At 43.6% G+C, this 17,320-nt stretch overlaps 1 protein-coding gene across 8 annotated transcripts in view; it reads left to right on the plus strand.

Moving 5' to 3' along the window:
- Positions 1-17,320, plus strand: part of SETD5 (SET domain containing 5) — a 148,096-nt gene that overhangs the window by 83,735 nt on the left and 47,041 nt on the right. For 7 of the 8 annotated variants that reach the window (XM_054033504.1, XM_054033498.1, XM_054033499.1 and 4 more), the window contains 8 exons: positions 4,020-4,168; positions 6,544-6,661; positions 7,152-7,261; positions 7,550-7,799; positions 8,016-8,099; positions 15,472-15,735; positions 16,387-16,707; positions 17,043-17,285. In XM_054033504.1, the coding sequence (XP_053889479.1) occupies positions 4,020-4,168; positions 6,544-6,661; positions 7,152-7,261; positions 7,550-7,799; positions 8,016-8,099; positions 15,472-15,735; positions 16,387-16,707; positions 17,043-17,285 (1,539 nt within the window). The remainder of the gene's footprint in view (positions 1-4,019; positions 4,169-6,543; positions 6,662-7,151; positions 7,262-7,549; positions 7,800-8,015; positions 8,100-15,471; positions 15,736-16,386; positions 16,708-17,042; positions 17,286-17,320) is intronic. The other variant, XM_054033497.1, reaches the window with a different exon arrangement.

The raw sequence follows: 17,320 nt of genomic DNA on the forward strand, positions 1-17,320 counted from the left end.
TAGGGTGTACTAATCGCTTCCTGGCTCTTTGAGCTCTGGTCAAGTGAAAAGTTCTTTATTTTGGATAATATGGGCATTTAATTTATTTATTTTATTGTATTTTATTTAATAATAATAATAATATTAATATTAATAGTATGGGTTTTAGGCTCGCCAATCTGTTTGATCAGAAGATAAAAGTTCTTGTCCTGAATCAGGCTCCACAGAATTTACAAAGGACCCTCAGGTGATGACAGGAAGCTCACTCTGAGACAGAAAGAGTCGTAAAGACTTTTTATTAAAATAATTGAAATAGTAAGCAAATGGTAAAATAATCAGAGTTACAAAGTTATAATTGCATTACTGCTATTCTAAAGATACATATGATAATATACTATATGCTACAAAGCTTTGGTTAATACACTCACACCCTTCCTTGATGACCTGGTGGTAAGAGACACAGGACCAGCCTTGCAGTTCAGGTTTCTCAAGTCTTGAGTAAGTGATGCAGTGCTTAGAGGAAATTAATGCTGCAAGCTATCAAAACTACATTAGGGTTTACTTGACTACTTAAACTTAAAATCAAAACCTAATAAACTAAGAATAAAACGTAGGGCAGCCGAGCTTAGCCTAGTTCCCTTTAAACATAAAGTTTAAGAAGAACAAGTATAGCCTAGTACTAGTAGCAGTCATCGTAGATAGAGAGAGTGGAGGAAGTGAGTCACCTCTTTCATAGGGCACAAGTGCCATAAATCCTATGCCCAAATTTCATTCCTCACCCACAAAATGTTAGGATACGCTTACTCCATAGGCTAGTATGTATGCGCATATTGATGACCTGTACATACGCACATAAGTTTCATTGTGGTGTACCTGTTAAGTCTGTGGGTACAAATTGAAAAAACCCCCAATACCATTCTTCATTGTCTATTGGCCTAGATAAAAGGTCCTTGACATATGTGTGGGTACTTATCTATTTAGGTAACAAGCTATAAGTCAACTTTATGTTTCTGGGTAAAAGGTCTTAATATAGATATGTTAACTTTGCCTTAGCTTAACATACAGGATATGGCCTGTAGGTCTCTTGCATTACAGCCAAACTTACTTTAATATAAATCTATAAACCTATTACAATAAACCAAATACTTAAACTATAAGAAAAGATATAGATTTGCAAGCAAGCAGGTTAATCCGATAGGCTACACTTCAAAGCATTGCACTCCCACTTAACCATGTTCTGGTCATTCTTGTGTTTTGTAGATGGGTGGCAGCCTCTTTCCTTTCCCAACTTTGATCTTTACCATTTGATCTTCCCTGTGCTCCCAGAGTCTCTCTCTCTCAGGATCATGGTAGCAATAATGTTGGCTTTAGGGAAGAAGAAAGTCACTTATCTGTTCTTAGACAATATTTCTAATAAGAGTCTGTACAGAAAAGTGGAGGAAGCACAGAGATATGGTTTCTAGAGAATCTTGGATCAAGGACAGATTCATGGTGCCAGGAAAGTCTATCATAGGTCTGGACTGAGGATGGATACTATCCGGAACAAGGTCTCAGATCAGAAAAAACATTGACATAAGATGAAGATGGCTATAATGGAAAACAAGAAGTATCACAAACAAAAATCCAGTTCTTACAGGACCCTGTTCGGAATTTTGATCTCATACACAAGCATGCTTCAATGATCCAGGGTTTGTGAGATATCTCTCCAGTAATTCCTGGTATCCCCTCTGCATCTCACCCTCTTCTATGCATTGGCAGAGATCTTGTTCCAGTTGCATACTCTTCACTCTCACAACTGGTGAATGCAGAATATAAATTTTTTTAAGTGATTTTCCAAATTCAGTTCAGGGAATGAATACCAGAAAGAGAATACAACATCCACCAGCTGGAACACAATGATTCTTTCTTTGTGTGGAAAATGAAGCTGTTTTGGTCCAATAATCAATGTGTCCGATAGGATTTTCATAATAACAAAGAACACAGAGAGAAATTCTCCTGTCCTCGGCAGAGCACAGTTTCCTATCTGTATGTGCACTGTCCTTTAAAGGATTAGCAGAGTGGCACCTGCACCCAGAAATATCTTGTTCATCTTTTTTTGTATCTGGAAACAATAAAGTACCCTGTGGGGTCTCAATGTAATAGGACCTGGAATGTGAGGAAGTGAATGACACTTCAAAAGCTGGGTAAGTTCCCTCCAGTATGTCTTCCCACCTTTTCCACTGCTCTCTGGATAGGAAGGAGAGAGCAGCAGTGATACTGTTTATCTTTCCGGCTGGAGACGGTTGGGGCTCTCGGGCCTGATTAACCAAGCATTGGCACTTTGGATGTCTCTCTCATAGAGGAGGTCTGCTATTGAAAGCAGTTCTCTATCCGGAACCAGACTGGTTTAAAATAAATATTTGGATGAAGTGATTGCTTTCATGGACTGCAAGAGAGAACTTGTTCTACTGGCTGGTGCAAAGTCCATAATTTTAACTCCACGTTAAACTAGTGAAGCATAGACTTGAAATCCTCCAGAGGGTTTTATTATGGGTGTACAAGAGTGTCCAAGCAAAACGTACAAATCTCTGTAGTAGAGTGTTCTCAGCATGTTCAAAAGAAGTTTTGTCCAAATCTCAACATTAAACCTTTGGGCATCAGTCTTATTCCAGTCCTGCAAAGTCATAGAGCCACGACCTGGAAATCTCATTCTGCTCCTTACAGCCCAGATTGAACCACTGCAGGAAGTGTTGTTACACTTCATATCCATCAGAGTAGCCGCCTGGTAGTTGCGGTCTCCAATCAGAAGTGTGGGGTTTTTGTTTTGTTTTTTAAGTTTGGAGTTTTCTCCTTTGGGACCCAGTGTCGTACACTGAACTCAAACAGGCAGTCCTCCTGTGCTTCTTATAAGCATAACATTTTAATGCATAACAAAAAGGGTGGCTGGCAGGATTTGATCAAATCATACACCAATACATTTAATACATGCTACATTATTATTCTTTATTCTTCATTCTAAATTATATAAAATACAAACATAAAATCATACTACTACACTCACAACTGTCATAGGATTCGTTTACTAAGTGAATTCAAGAAATATTCTTCCTTCAGTTAAGCAGTCCAGCCCTTAGGAGCACTGACAGTCTCAAGGCAGAGTAGTCACATCTTGAATATTGAGATTTGCTACACAGATATCAGACCATCAATACATAAGTTCACCAAGTTTGTATATTGGTCATCCAGTCTTAGCCAATGCCTTTGGGGAGGGGGGGGCCGCAAAAGTCTTTGTGAATTGGTGTCCAGGGGGAGATGGAGGAGTTATTTATGTATAATTTACCTCGTTTTGAGTGTCCACATTTAAAGGATGATCCTGCTTCCCACTCTGGAGACACACTGCTTTGACAATCCCACTGTAACAGCTCTGTGGACCTTAGCATGAAGAAGAATAGGAAAGTTTATCCATGCTTACTTGAAAATTTGCTTTCTTCAAATATTAAGGTCCTCAGATCCTGGAGACAAATGGGTCATCCAGAATAGAGAAGGAAATTGACATGCAAGGATTTGGGGTGGTTGTCATTAGGAAGAATTTACCATGCTCAGCCGTGAGAGAAATTGTGCTTTTTCCTCAATTTGTAATTTAGGAAAGTAGTTTTGAATTATCCTGGCTGTGGAAATTATCTCAACTAGAGGGAAGGAACTTAAGGAGGTGGGGCATTCTCCTACTGCCAATGATTGACAGGTCTGGTTCTGCCCCCAAGCTGCAATCAGGCTGAAGTACCAATTCTAATGGATCTGTTGACCTTATTACTCAAAGAAAGGACATTTTTGGGTAAGCACAGATACATTTTCCTATTCCCATGAATAAACATTATTTCCAAATCATTGTCCATTGCCCAAATGTCTGTCTTGGAGTGAGTGGTTAATGAGCTGGTCAGAATTCCCAGGTCCTGTTACTAGAAGCCAGTTTGTTCGTATGTAAATCATAGGATAAAATCCACAGGGCTGTTGCCTGAGGTTCTGTTTTGAGTTCTCATATTTTGTTCCGGTTTCCATTGCAGTTGCAACTGGGAAGAGTGACTCGGGTTCAGAAGCACCGGAAGATCTTGAGGGCAGCAAGAGACTTGGCATTAGATACCCTTATAATTGAATATCGAGGAAAGGTTATGTTACGGCAGCAATTTGAGGTCAATGGGCATTTCTTCAAAAAGTAAGACTGCTATTCACTGACCAGTGTGAGAGCACAGGGGGCATGGAGTGATTGAGGACCGCTGGGGGGGAACCACACACTGCCAGAAACCCTGCCACAAGGAGTCTTGCAGTTGTGCCATGCATAGAAAAGTAAAAAAGATACAAAACAGCACAGATCAAGTTGAAGGAGATTCCCACAACTGAGCCATTCTTTTTAGGTGACAGATCTGAGGAGCTGTCCCAGATTGAGGTGTCATTAGAGGAGGTTTTGAAACAAACTGTTAAATTAAACAGTAATAAGTCAGGATCAGATTGTATTCACCGAAGAGTTCTGAAGGAACTCAAATGTGAAATTGCAGAACTGCTAACTGTGGTATGTAATGTATTGCTTAAATCAGCTTCTGTACCAGATAATTGGTGAATAGCAAATGTGACGCTGATTTTTAATAAAGGCTCCAGATGTCATCCTAGCAGTTACAGGCCAGTAAGACTAACTTCAGTACCAAGCAAACTGGTTGAAACTACAGTAAAAGAACAGAATTATCAGGCACATAGATGAACATGATTTGTTGGGGAAGAGTCAACCCAGATTTTGTAAAGGGAAATCATTTCTCACCAATCTACTAGAATTCTTTGAGGTGTCAACAAACGTGGACACGAGTGATCCAGTAGATATAGTGCACTTGAACTTTCAGAAAGCCTTTGACAAAGTTCCTCACCAAAAGCTCTAAGCAAAGTAAGGAGTCATGGGATGAGGGTCCCCTCATAAATCAGTAACTGGTTAAAAGATAGGAAACAAAGGGTAGGAATAAATGGAGAGAGGTAAGTACCGGTGTCCCCCAACGATCTGTACTGGCACCAGTGGTGGTAAACATATTCATAAATTATCTGGAAAAAGGGGTAAGCAGTGAGGTGGCAAAGTTTGAAGATGATACAAAATTACTCAAGATAGTTAAATCCAAGGCACACTGGGAAGCGTTACACAGGGATCTCAAAACCGATGATTGGGTAACAAAATTGCAGATGAAATTCAGTGTTGATAAATTCAAAGTAATGCACATTGGAAAACATAATCCCAGCTATACATACAAAATGATGGGCTCTGAATTAGCTGTTACCACTCGAGAGAAACCTTGGGATCATGGTGGAGAGTTCTCTGAAAACATCTACTCAATGTGCAGCAGCAGTCAAAAAAGCTAACAACATTAGGAACCTTTAGGAAAGGGATAGATAATAGCACAGAAAATATTATGCCACCATATAAATCCATGGTACGCCCACACCTTGAATACTTGTGCAGTTCTGGTTGCCCCGTCTCAAAAAAGATATATTACAATTGGGAAAGTACACCTGGGGAGGCAAGAAATGATTAGGGGTATGGAACAGCTTCCATATGAGGAGAGTAAAAAAACGACTGTTCATCTTATAAAAGAGATGACTGAGGGGGGATATGATAGAGGTCTATAAAATCGGGACTGGTGTGGAGAAAGTGAATAAGGAAATGTCATTTACCCCTTCACATAGCACACAAACTAGTGATCACCTGAGGCAATTAATATGCAGCAAGTTTAAAACCAATATAAGAAAGTACTTCTTCACACAGTGCACAGTCATCTTGTGGCACTCATTGCCAGGGGGTGTTGTGAATGCCAAAAGTATAAAAAAGAATTTGATAAGTTCATGGAGGATAGATCCATCAATGCCTATTAGCCAAGATGATCAGGAACCAAAGCCCATGATCTGGGTGTCCCATAACCATTGTCTGCCAGAAGCTGGAACTGGATAAGAGGGGATGGATCACTCGATAAATTGTCCTGTTCTGCTCACTCCCTCTGGGGCACCTGGCACTGGCCTCTGCCGGCAGACAGGACACTGGGCTAGATGGGCCATTGGTCTGACTCAGTATGGCCGTTCTTATGTGTTTTTTCATTTATGGAATAAAAATCGCTTCTTTTTCTGGGGAGATCTGTTGTATGCTGAGTTAGGAGCTGCAGGAACTGCCTGCGTGAAAGAAGCAAAGGAAGAGCTGCTTCCCATCCTCCTGTTGAGTATAGAATCATAGAATCATAGAATATCAGAGTTGGAAGGGACCTCAAGAGGTCATCTAGTCCAACCCCCTGCTCAAAGCAGGACCAATTCCCAGCTAAATCATCCCAGCCAGGGCTTTGTCAAGCCGGGCCTTAAAAACCTCCAAGGAAGGAGACTCCACCACCTCCCTAGGTAACGCATTCCAGTGTTTCACCACCCTCCTAGTGAAATAGTTTTTCCTGATATCCAACCTGGACCTCCCCCACTGCAACTTGAGACCATTGCTCCTTGTTCTGTCAGGAGTGGCTGTTCTGTTTGTGGTGGGAATTGAGTCTGGGGGATTACACGGGTTTGTTACTTCCGCAGGCCATACCCCTTTGTGCTGTTCTACTCGAAGTTCAACGGTGTTGAGATGTGTGTGGATGCGCGCACCTTTGGCAACGACGCCAGGTTCATCAGGCGTTCCTGTGCACCAAACGCAGAGGTAAACTTCCTGCTCCCTCTTGGGTGCAAACACAGGCCAGCAGGCACCTGGTTCAGTAGAGCCCCTTTCACGAGCATCCAAGCCCTGAATAGAATGCAGTGGCCACAAGTAATGTCAGTAAAGAAAAGGGAGAGAACTTGATAACCCAGCAGCGGGTTGTACAGATTTTTCCCATTTGGCTGCCTGTAGGCTGAAGATGGGGGACAGGGAGGGAAGAGGTTGGGGAGCACAGGGCCTTTCTCCTGAAGACCTAAGAGAGCTAGAGAAGGGGAGACTTGTAGGTTTCCTCTGGTCAGGGCATGGGAGTGGTCCAGGATAGGACAAAGTAAAGGATGGGGAAGGGCAGCAAAGCAGGCTTTTTTCTAGGGCAAATTGAGAGGGTAATTTTAGCATACCATGCAGGAACTCCCTTCCTGGTAGCAGACTGCCCCCTTTGGAATGAGGAACATCTCTCTTGGGGTGTCAGTTTCTGTCTGCTTTGTTTGTGAAGGTCCGTCATGTGATTGCTGATGGAATGATCCACTTGTGTATCTATGCGCTCGCCTCCATTGCCAAGGACACAGAGGTCACCATCGCCTTTGACTATGAGTACAGCATCTGGTGAGTCCCTCATCTCACCAGCCTATGCTGGTGTCCTGGCACAGATCTCCTCCTCCTCCTCCAGCCCCTTCCTCTTTTCTTACATTTTGCTCCATTATCTGCTGAATTGTATTTTTATATATTTATTCTGCCCAGTTCTACTAGTCTCTTCAGTGATAGAGGCTGGAAGGTAGCAGGCTCTCCTTGCTTTGGCACCTGGCGAGATCTGTAGTAACAGATGCATTGAATGTCTCTGTAAGAGGGCTGAGAAATGAGGAGTGACACAGATATGTTTGTGTTTTGGACCAGCAACTATAAAGTGGACTGTGCATGTCACAAGGGGAACAGGAATTGCCCTGTACAGAAACGGAACCCAAATGCTGCAGAACACCTACCTCCACCTATTCTAGGCACACTGATGATGGGGGCAGAAACAAGGCGTCGGAAAGCCCGTAGGAAGGAACTAGAATTGGAACAGCAGGGCATTGCATCAGATGAGAACAGCAACCAGCAAGCAGAGGAGGTTCCAGAGGGACCTGCTGCAGCCAGCGACAATGAGGTAAAATTTGACACTTTATAATGCCAGGTGTTTGGTCAGTCACTGTGGAGGAATTTGGTCCTACAGGGTGCTGATATCTCTAGAACCAGAACTGCAACAGCTCTTTCTCACTCTAGTGAGATACCAAAACTAATCCTGGTAATTTTCCAACTGCTCTATATTTTCATTTTGCAATGGTGACTGTTCTGAGTCCTGGCTTCTCTCTGCTCTCTTCAGGCTGCAGATAAAGAAGAGAAGCAAGAGGAGGGGGAGAGAGAGGAGGTTGTGGATGAGCAGGGAGGCCTGGCTCACAGCAGACGGGTGAGTACCTCTTCTACTCTGATCCGTAGTTTCGTTTTTGTGACAGGTGTATAGGATGGAGCAGTCACGCAGGGCAGATTGATTGTTTTTGTTGTTCAGTGACATGATTCCAAATATTCAGAAATCACTGAATTTTGTCAGGAAGGGTGAACCAGGCAGATTTCACATCCGAGGGTGTCTGTACACAGCTGGTTAGGCTCCAACAAGTTAGAGATGAAAAAATCTAGCAACCATCATTTGCTTTGGGGGACTGTCCCACAGCCTACAACATCCAATTGGTAAGAATGTTTTTCCTTTCTTGGTTTCATTCAGTTAGTCCTAGCTCCTTGGTCACTAAATAATTTCTCCTTACTCCCTAGTGTCCACACACTTCAAAGTAAATGTTGTTAGGTTACTATCATGTTCCCTATGCCTCCTTCCTCCTCCTCCCTCCCTCCCTCCCTCCTTTGTAGCCTAGCCAAGCTTATATATACTTAGCTGTTTTAATCTTTCATCACACCCATACATCAATCCCTACAGGTCCCTGATCATTTTGCTTTTTTTGAATTCCCTCCAACTTTTCTGCAAGGTTACTAGCTAATGCCCTAAGAGGCATGTCTTCCCCACATCTTTTATTAGTGATCCTTGTTTTACACATACATGGTTATAAAAGTCCTTCTTAGTCTGCTTAGATTTTTGGGAACACAGTCTGTTTGCTCTTTTACTGCCCTTTTCCTTGCAACCCTAGCTGGTATGGTTTTCTGGTGTGGTTACTTGCTGTTTATCCTCAGATCTTTGAGGAGACCCTTGAACCAACACTACAATCCTTGCATTTTTCCCAAAGATTTGTAGTCTATGTGCCTTCTCTATAGCATCTGGGTTGGTTTTCTGGATGGTAGTTTTCTGTACGACTAAGAACTAGGTTTTTTAAATGTATGTACTTCAAGAGGATGTCTATCCTGAGATGTGTCCTTGACATTAATTGAAAGTGCAATGAAAATAACAGTACATACTCCATCCCTCCTTGTATCTACCACCAACCAGCACATATATCACAGTTCAAAATCTCCCACCTTTCCTGTTCCCCTAAAATGCTTTAGCCCTCTCCGAAATGCCTGCTTTAACAGATTGGGTTTGTTTCCAGTGGGGTCCTGCAGGGATCAGTTCTTATCCCTACTCTTATTAACATTTTTATCAGTGACTTGGAAGAAACCATAAAATCATCATTTGTAAAGTTTTCAGATGACACAAGAATTGGGGAAGTGGTAAATAATGAAGAGGACAGGTCACTGACTCAGGGTGTTCTGGGTCACTGTGTAAACTGAGTGCAAGCAAACACTATGTGCTTTAATCCAGGTACATGTAAATGCACATATGTAGGAATAAAGAATGTAGGTCATATTCACAGGATTGAAACGAAGGTTGAGTTTCGTAGGGGATTCAGGCAGATGGTGGAGAGAAGGCAAGACGAGGCTGAAAGGAAATGTCAAGACTCGTAGATGCAAGCTGGACTGGAGAACTGTGAGGGTAGACTGCTGGGTGAGGAAAATGGCCAGTGGAAACATGTGACTACCAGAACCGGCAGAGGAAAAGATCAGCTAGTGAAGGAGAACTAGAGCTCAGGAATATGTTTGCCGGGTTGGAAAATGAAGAAGAGACGCATCAGGCGTAACAGAAGGTGGGAGGGCAAGGAAGAAGAGAAGAGCAGCTATTCCTATAAGAAGAGGGAAAGAGTCAATGGGGAGAGCCAGAGTTTGGCGCCCCAGGAGGATACCGGATAACTCACAGAAGATTGCAAAAGAGAACAAAAGACAAGAGGACTTGCAGTCAGAAAGAACAGGAGAAAGGCTGGAGAATCACACCAACACCAGGAAGAGGCAGGTCTATGTAATTGGTGACTCCCTACTAAGAAGAGTCACCAGGCCTGTCACCTGATCCGGAAAACAGAGGTGTGCTGTCTGCCAGAAGATAAGATACAGGATATGGAACTGAGGCTGAAGAGGATCCTAATGGGGTCAAGAAAGAATCCACTGATTGTCCTTCACATGGGAACAAATGATACTGCTAGATTATTGCTAGAACATATCAAAGGAGATTTTGCCAGGCTGGGGAAGACACTTAAAGAAATGGAGGCTTAGGTGACCTTCAGTGGGATTCTGTCTCTCTCTAGAGGAGGAGAACGAAGGCAAGACAAGATTATGATGATCAACAGATGGCTCAGGCAGTGGTGCTATAATAAGGGCTTTGGGATGTTTGTCCACGGGGAGGCCTTCTTGAATAGAAGACTGTTTTCAATGGATGGACTCCCCCTGAATAGGGAGGAAATAGTCTTCTGAGGTGGAGATTGGCACAACTGATTAAAAGAATTTTAAACAAGGAACTCCGGGGAGACGATTGGGAGATGCTCAAGTAATCTCTGTGCCTGATTCTAATATTGACCAGGAGGAAAAGAGAGAAAGAGACTATAGCAATGGAGAAAAGAAACAACGGTGAGTGAGAGAATGGACATTAAGAGGAAAGATATTGCCAATGCCAATGAGGCTAACAGTCAGGTAGGCGATACTGGCAGTAGAATGACTACCCAGTCGGGTGAGGAATGTGGGCAAAGCCAAGCAGAAACAACTAAATTGTATACCAATGCAAAGAGCCTGGGTAACAAAATGGAGGAACTAGAACTACTGATGCAGGAAGCGAAAACAGATACTATAGGGATAACAAGAAACATGGTGAAATAGTAGTCGTGACTGGAGTATAAGGGTTGAAGGGTAATGTGCTGTTCAGGAGAGACAGAAGTAAAGGTAAAGGTGGTGGAGTAGCTCTGTATATTAATGATGAGGTAGATTGTAAAGAAATTAGAAGTGATGGAAAGGATAAAATGGAGTCTGTTTGGATCAAAATCACTTTGGGGAAGAAAGATACCAGAGGTTCCCCTTGGATAGTGCTTGGGGTCTGCTACAGACCCCCAGGATCCAATTTGAGACGTCTTTAAAGTTTTTAATGAAATAAATACTACTGGGAATTGTGTGATTATGGGAGACTTTAACTTCCCAGCTAGAGATTGAAGGATAAGTGCTACTAATAAATAGATTTTCCTGGATGTGATGGCTGATAGATTTCATCACCAAATAGTCGCCGAACCTAAAAGAGATTATGCCATTTTAGATTGGTGTGGTGAGTAGTGAGGACCTCATAGAAGGTTGTAGGGGACAACCTTAGTCTGAGTGTTCATGAGCTAATTCAGTTTGAACTAAATGGAAGGATAAACAAAAATAGATCTGCAAGTGGCATCCCCCTATTTTCAAAAGGGCAAACTTCACAAAAATTAAGGGAATTAATTAGGGAAATGGACTCAATTGAAGAACTCCAGGATCTGAATGTGGGGGAGACTTGGGATTACTTTGTCAATGTTGCAGAAACTATCTGAAGCCTGTATTCCAAGCAAGGGGAAAACATTCGTCGGGAAGGGTTGCAGACCAGTCTGGATGAACAAGCATCTCAACAGGTGATTAAGAGAAAGCAGAAAGCCTACAAGGAAGGAAAGACCAGATGGATCAGCAAGGAAAGCGACCTCTCGGAAGTCAGAAAATGTAGGCAAAAAGTGAGAGTTACCAAAAGCCAACCAGAACTGGACTTTGCAAAGGAGATTAAAACCAATAGTGAAAGGAATATAGCCATATAAATAAAAAGAAAACAAGTAAAGCAGAAGAGGGACCGCTAAGTACTGAGGATGGGGTGGAGATTAAAGATGATCTAGGCATGGCCCAACTCTTGAACAAATAGTTTATCTCGGTTTTTAATGAGGATCTTGGGAATAGTGGCAGCATGGCTAATGAAAATGAGGATATGGAAGTAGAAATTACCACATCTGAGGAGGAAGTCAAACTCAAACAGCTTAATGGGACTAAATCGGGGATTCCAGATAATCTCCATCCAAGAACATTAAAGGAACTTGCGCATGAAATTGCAAGCCCAATAGCAAGGATTTTTAATGAATTTGTAAACTTGGGGGGGTCATACCCTATGACAGGAGAATGGTTAATATAGTACCTATTAAGAAAGGAAAAAAGTGATCCAGGAAACTTCAGGCCTGTTAGTTTGATCTCAATTGTATGCAAGGTCTTGGAATAAATTTTGAAGGAAACAGTAGTTAAGGACAACAACGGTGAATGGTAATCAGGATAAATACAACATGGTTTTACAAAAGATAGATCATGCCAGACCAACCTGATCTCCTTCTTTGAGAAGATAACTGATCTTTTAGACAAAGGAAATGCAGTAGATTTAATTTACCTCCATTCAATAAGGCATTTGGTACAGTTTCACATGGGGAATTATTAAATTGGAGAAGATGGGAATTCATATGAGAATTGAAAGATGAATAAGGAACCGGTTAAAGGGGAGACTACAACGCGTCATACTGAAAGGTGAACTGTCAGGCTGGAGGGAGGTTACTAGTGGAGTTCCTCAGAGATTGGTCTTTGGACCTATCTTACTTAACATTTTTATAAATAATCTTGGCACAAAAAGGGGGAGTGTGCTAATAAAATTTGAAGATGACACAAAGTTGGGAGATATTGCCAATACAGAGGAGGACCATAGAAGATCTGGATGACCTTGAAAAGTGGGGTAATAGAAAAGGGATTGAATTTTAATAGTGCAGAGCGCAAGGTCATGCATTTAGGAACTAATAACAAGAATTTGTTGCTATAAACTGGGGACTTATCAGTTGAAAGCGACAGAAGAGGAGAAAGACCTGGGTATATTGGTTGATCACAGAATGACTATGAGCTGTCAATGTGATGTGGCTGCAAAAAAAGGTTAATGCAGTCCTAGGATGCATCAGGCGAGGTATTTCCAGTAGAGACAGGGAAGTGTTAGTACCATTATTAAAGGCACTGGTGAGACCTCACCTGGAATACTATGTGAAATTATGGTTTCCCATGTTTAAGAAAGATTAATTCAAACTGGAACAGGTGCAGAGAAGAGCTATGAGGATGATCCAAGGAATAGAAAACCTACCTTATGAGAGGAGATTCAAAGAGCTTGACTTCTTTGGCCTAACCAAAAAAGGCTGAGGGGAGATATGATTGCTCTCTATAAATACCATCAGAGGGATAAATGCCAGGGATGGAGGGGAGTTATTTAAGTTAAGCGCCAATGTGGACACCGGAACAAATGGATAGAATCTGGCCATCAACAAGTTTAGGCTTGAAATTAGATGAAGGTTTCTAACCATCAGAGGACTGATGTTCTGGAACAGTCTTCCAAGGGGAGCAGTGGGGGCAAAAAATCTAACTGGCTTCAAGACTGAGCTTGATAAGTTTATGGAGGGGATGGTGTGATGGGACTGCCTACAATGGCATGTAGCCGATCTACAACTCCTAGCAGCAAATATATCCAGTGGCCGGTGATGGGACATGAGATGGGGAGTGCCCTGAGTTACTACAGAGTGTCTGGCTGCTGGGTCTTGCCCACATGCTCAGGGTCCAACTGATTGCGATTTTGGGGTTCGGGAAGGAATTTTCTCCCAGGTCAGACTGGCAGAGACCCTAGGGAAGTTTCGCCTTCCTCTGCAGCATGGGGCACGGGTAACTTGTAGGTTTAAACTAGTGTCTCTGTAACTTGAAGTCTTTAAATCATGGTTTGAGGACTTCAGTAACTCAGACAGAGGTTAGGGCTCTGTCACAGGAGTGGGTGGGTGAGTTTGTGTAGCCTGTAATGTGCAGGAGATCAAACTAGATGATCGTGATGGTCCCTTCTGGCCTTAAAGTCTGTGATTGGGGATTCTCTCCTGACAAGCAGTGACTCTGAAAAAGATTTGGGTGTCATGGTGGATAGTCAGCTGAACATGAACTCCCAGTAAGAAACTGTGGCCAAAAGAGCTAATGTGATCCTGGGATGCATAACCAGTGGATTCTCGATTAGGAGTCGAGAGGTTATTTTACCTCTGTATTAGGCACTGGTGCGACTGCTGCTGGAATCCTGGATGTATAAATTGGAGAGAGTTCAGAGGAGAGCCATGAGAATGATTGATAAGCTCAAAAGCTTGTCTCTGTCATCTACAGAAGTTGGTCCAATAAAAGGTATTACCTCACCCAACTTGTCTCTCTGAAGGATTAGAAAACATGCTTTATGGTGATAGACTCAGGGAGCTTAATCTATTTAGCTAAACAAAGAGAAGGATAAAGAGTGACTTAATTAGTCTGTAAGGACCAACATAGGGAACAAAAATATGATGATGATGTTTTTTTTTCACTCTAGGAGAGACAGGTGTAACATGATCCAATGGCTGGACATTGAAGTTAGACAAAGTCAAATTTCCAAGAAAGTGTAAATTTTTAATCGTGAGAATACTTAACCCTTGGTAAATTATTCCAATGGATCTGATAGATTCTCCATCAGTGATTTTTTTAAAATCAAAATTGGATGTTTTTTCTAAAAGATCTGCTGTAGGAATTATTTTGGGGAACTTCCCTGGCCTGCGTTATGCAGGAGGTCGGACTAGATCAGTGGTGGGCAACCTGCAGGCCATCAGGGTAATCTGATTGAGAGCCATGAGACATTTTGCTGATGTTGACAGTCCACAGGCACGGCCCCCCACAGCTCCCAGTGGCCGTGGTTTGCTGTTCCCGGCCAGTGGGAGTTGCGGGAAGCGGCAGGCCGCAGGGACATGCTGGCCGCCGCTTCCTGCCCCTTCCACTGGCCAGGAACAGCGAACCATGGCCACTGGGAGCTGTGGACAGTCAACGTCAGCAAAATGTCTCGCGGCCCACAATCAGATTACCCTGATGGGCCACAGGTTGCCCACCACTGGATTAGATGGTCACAATGGTCCTTCTGGCCTTAGTCTATGCATCAATTAACAGATGGGCTTTACAACATGCCCAGAAAATCAACAGATTCAGGGTATGTCGGACCAAGCAGGGTGGGAAGCAGTAAATACAAAAGTTGAAGGCCCTTCATGAAGGATGCCCCATCAGCAACTCTCATAATGCTAAGATTTCTGCACTCGAATGCCCCACTGATACCAACTGAGGCAATAGTAAAACGTCTGACTTCTGTTGTTCATGTTGGAGATACATGTTAGGTTGTTTGGGTTACTTAAAAGGTCTCCTCGTCTCCAAACAAGTCTGCCAGTGCTAATGCCAGGAGACTGGTCCCTTCCTTGTTTCAGTTGAGACAGTCTGATTCAAGCAGTCTCCTTTCATTATGAGGCATTTCAGTTCTCTTTGAATCCATAATCCCCCTCCCCTCTTCTGCACCATCACCTTTGTGGACCATATGCTGTCCAGGGCCCCTCCCCAACACTGTACTCCTGATCTTTTTTCCTACCTCTTCCTGTCCTTTTGCTTGCCTGGTATTGCTGACCTGGACATATTCTTGTGTGTGCTAGTCCCGGGAGGAGAGGAAGGTAGAGGCCATTATGCACATGTTTGAAAACTTGGAGAAGAGAAAGAGAAGACGAGAGCAACCATCAGATCGGAGCAGCACAGATGCTGAATTCATCGTTAACCCTGAGGCTTCTGAGTTGGAGGAGGTGAAAATGGAGACTCCTGAAACTGAAGACAGCAGTTCAGCTTTAAGTGGGGCTGCTCCAAGCACTCCTAACAGCAGCAGCAATGTTGGGGTGAACACACGGAGGTCCACACAGTCAGTAGTAAGTTGGAGGTAGGGCTGTTGCATAGCTTACACCAAGGCGAGTTCAACACAGCCCCTTTGGTGCCTTGCAAGGGTTAATATCTAATGGCCAAGGGTCTGGATCTTTTAGTGCACTGATGTGCTCTGCAGCTGGCTGCTGACACTGGAGCCATGGAGAAAGGTATTCGCACCGTTTCAGTTAATAAGTCCATGCTGGATCTGAATTCCCATTGCCAAGTGTCCCGTGGTGGTGGGGCTGTGGACAGATCACTGTCTGGGACTGAATCAGTGCTATCAGTGCTTAGGAATGGCAACAGTTCCTTTCAGGCAGGGGGTGAGTCTCATGCTGCAGCTTTCTGATACGTGTCTTGTTGAAGCTGAGACTGCTCCTGAGTGTGCCAGTCGGTCCCTTTTCCAGATTCCAGAGTGGAGATGCAAAAGGGAGAAAAAGCAATAAACTGAGGCACAAACGTGTCCAGCCCTTCAAGAGGATTCATAAAGCCATTCCCAGCCCTACCCTTTCAGAGCCCAGCGTTAATGGGGTCCAGTCTGACAGCTAGCTAAACAGTGCCAGAAAATAACTGTCATTCCTAATTCCCATGTGCAGAATAAAGGAGAAGAGGGGAGAACCTTAGAAATTCACAGACTGATGATGTGGTTTGCATTGTAGGATGCAATTCCAGAAAAGACGATCACTAAGCCAGCTCCAGCCAAACCCTCCAGGCCCCGACCCAAAAGCCGTTTTTCTCGCTATCGGACCAGTTCAGCACAACGATTGAGACGGCAGAAGCAGGCCGTTTCCCAGCAGACCGAGCTCTCCCAGGCTGTCCCAGAGGAGGGAAGCAGCATCAGCTCAGTACCTGCTGCAGATGTCAGCAGCATGGAGGGTCCAGGAGAAAGTAGGCAATTGATGGGGTCTGACCCAACTGTGATGCTGGCTGCAGGATCCCAGTCCAACCGAGCCACAGTAAAGTACCCCAAAACTAAAAAGGTAAGTGGTGTAAGAGTCTTCATCAAACGTGGGAGGGGGTGGGCTCTGCCAGGCCCCTAGAGAGAAGGTTGGGTCATGCCAAAGGAGTCTTTGGAAGACTTGCAGTGAGTCTGATGCACAGTGCTAACATTGTTCTCCTCCAGCGTGTTCCCTGCAGGACATTGCTGCTCTCTGTGATGAGCTAGATCAGGTGCCTCACCTCCGTGCATTTCCTGCGGAACAGAACTCAGCTCTTGGGGTGGTGGTGTCTTGGGCAGCACGCCCTTACATACTCTGTTTTATTGCTTTCATTCTTCGCCAGCTCCTGCTGTATTCATAATTGCTCTCTTCTTCAGTATCTAGTTACAGAATGGCTGAATGACAAGGCAGAAAAGCAGGAATGCCCCATCGAGTGTCCTTTACGTATTACCACAGACCCCACTGTTTTGGCAACAACCCTCAACATGTTGCCAGGTCTTATCCACTCCCCACTGATTTGTACCACACCCAAACACTACATCCGCTTTGGCTCGCCTTTCATCCCTGAGAGACGTCGAAGGCCTCTTCAGCTGGATGGGATATACAGTTCCTGTAAAAAGGTACGTCTGCTCATTTCCTCTTCTGTCAGGGCTTC

The sequence above is a fragment of the Malaclemys terrapin genome, chromosome 7, assembly GCF_027887155.1.
Source record: "Malaclemys terrapin pileata isolate rMalTer1 chromosome 7, rMalTer1.hap1, whole genome shotgun sequence".
Taxonomy (NCBI): domain Eukaryota; kingdom Metazoa; phylum Chordata; order Testudines; family Emydidae; genus Malaclemys; species Malaclemys terrapin.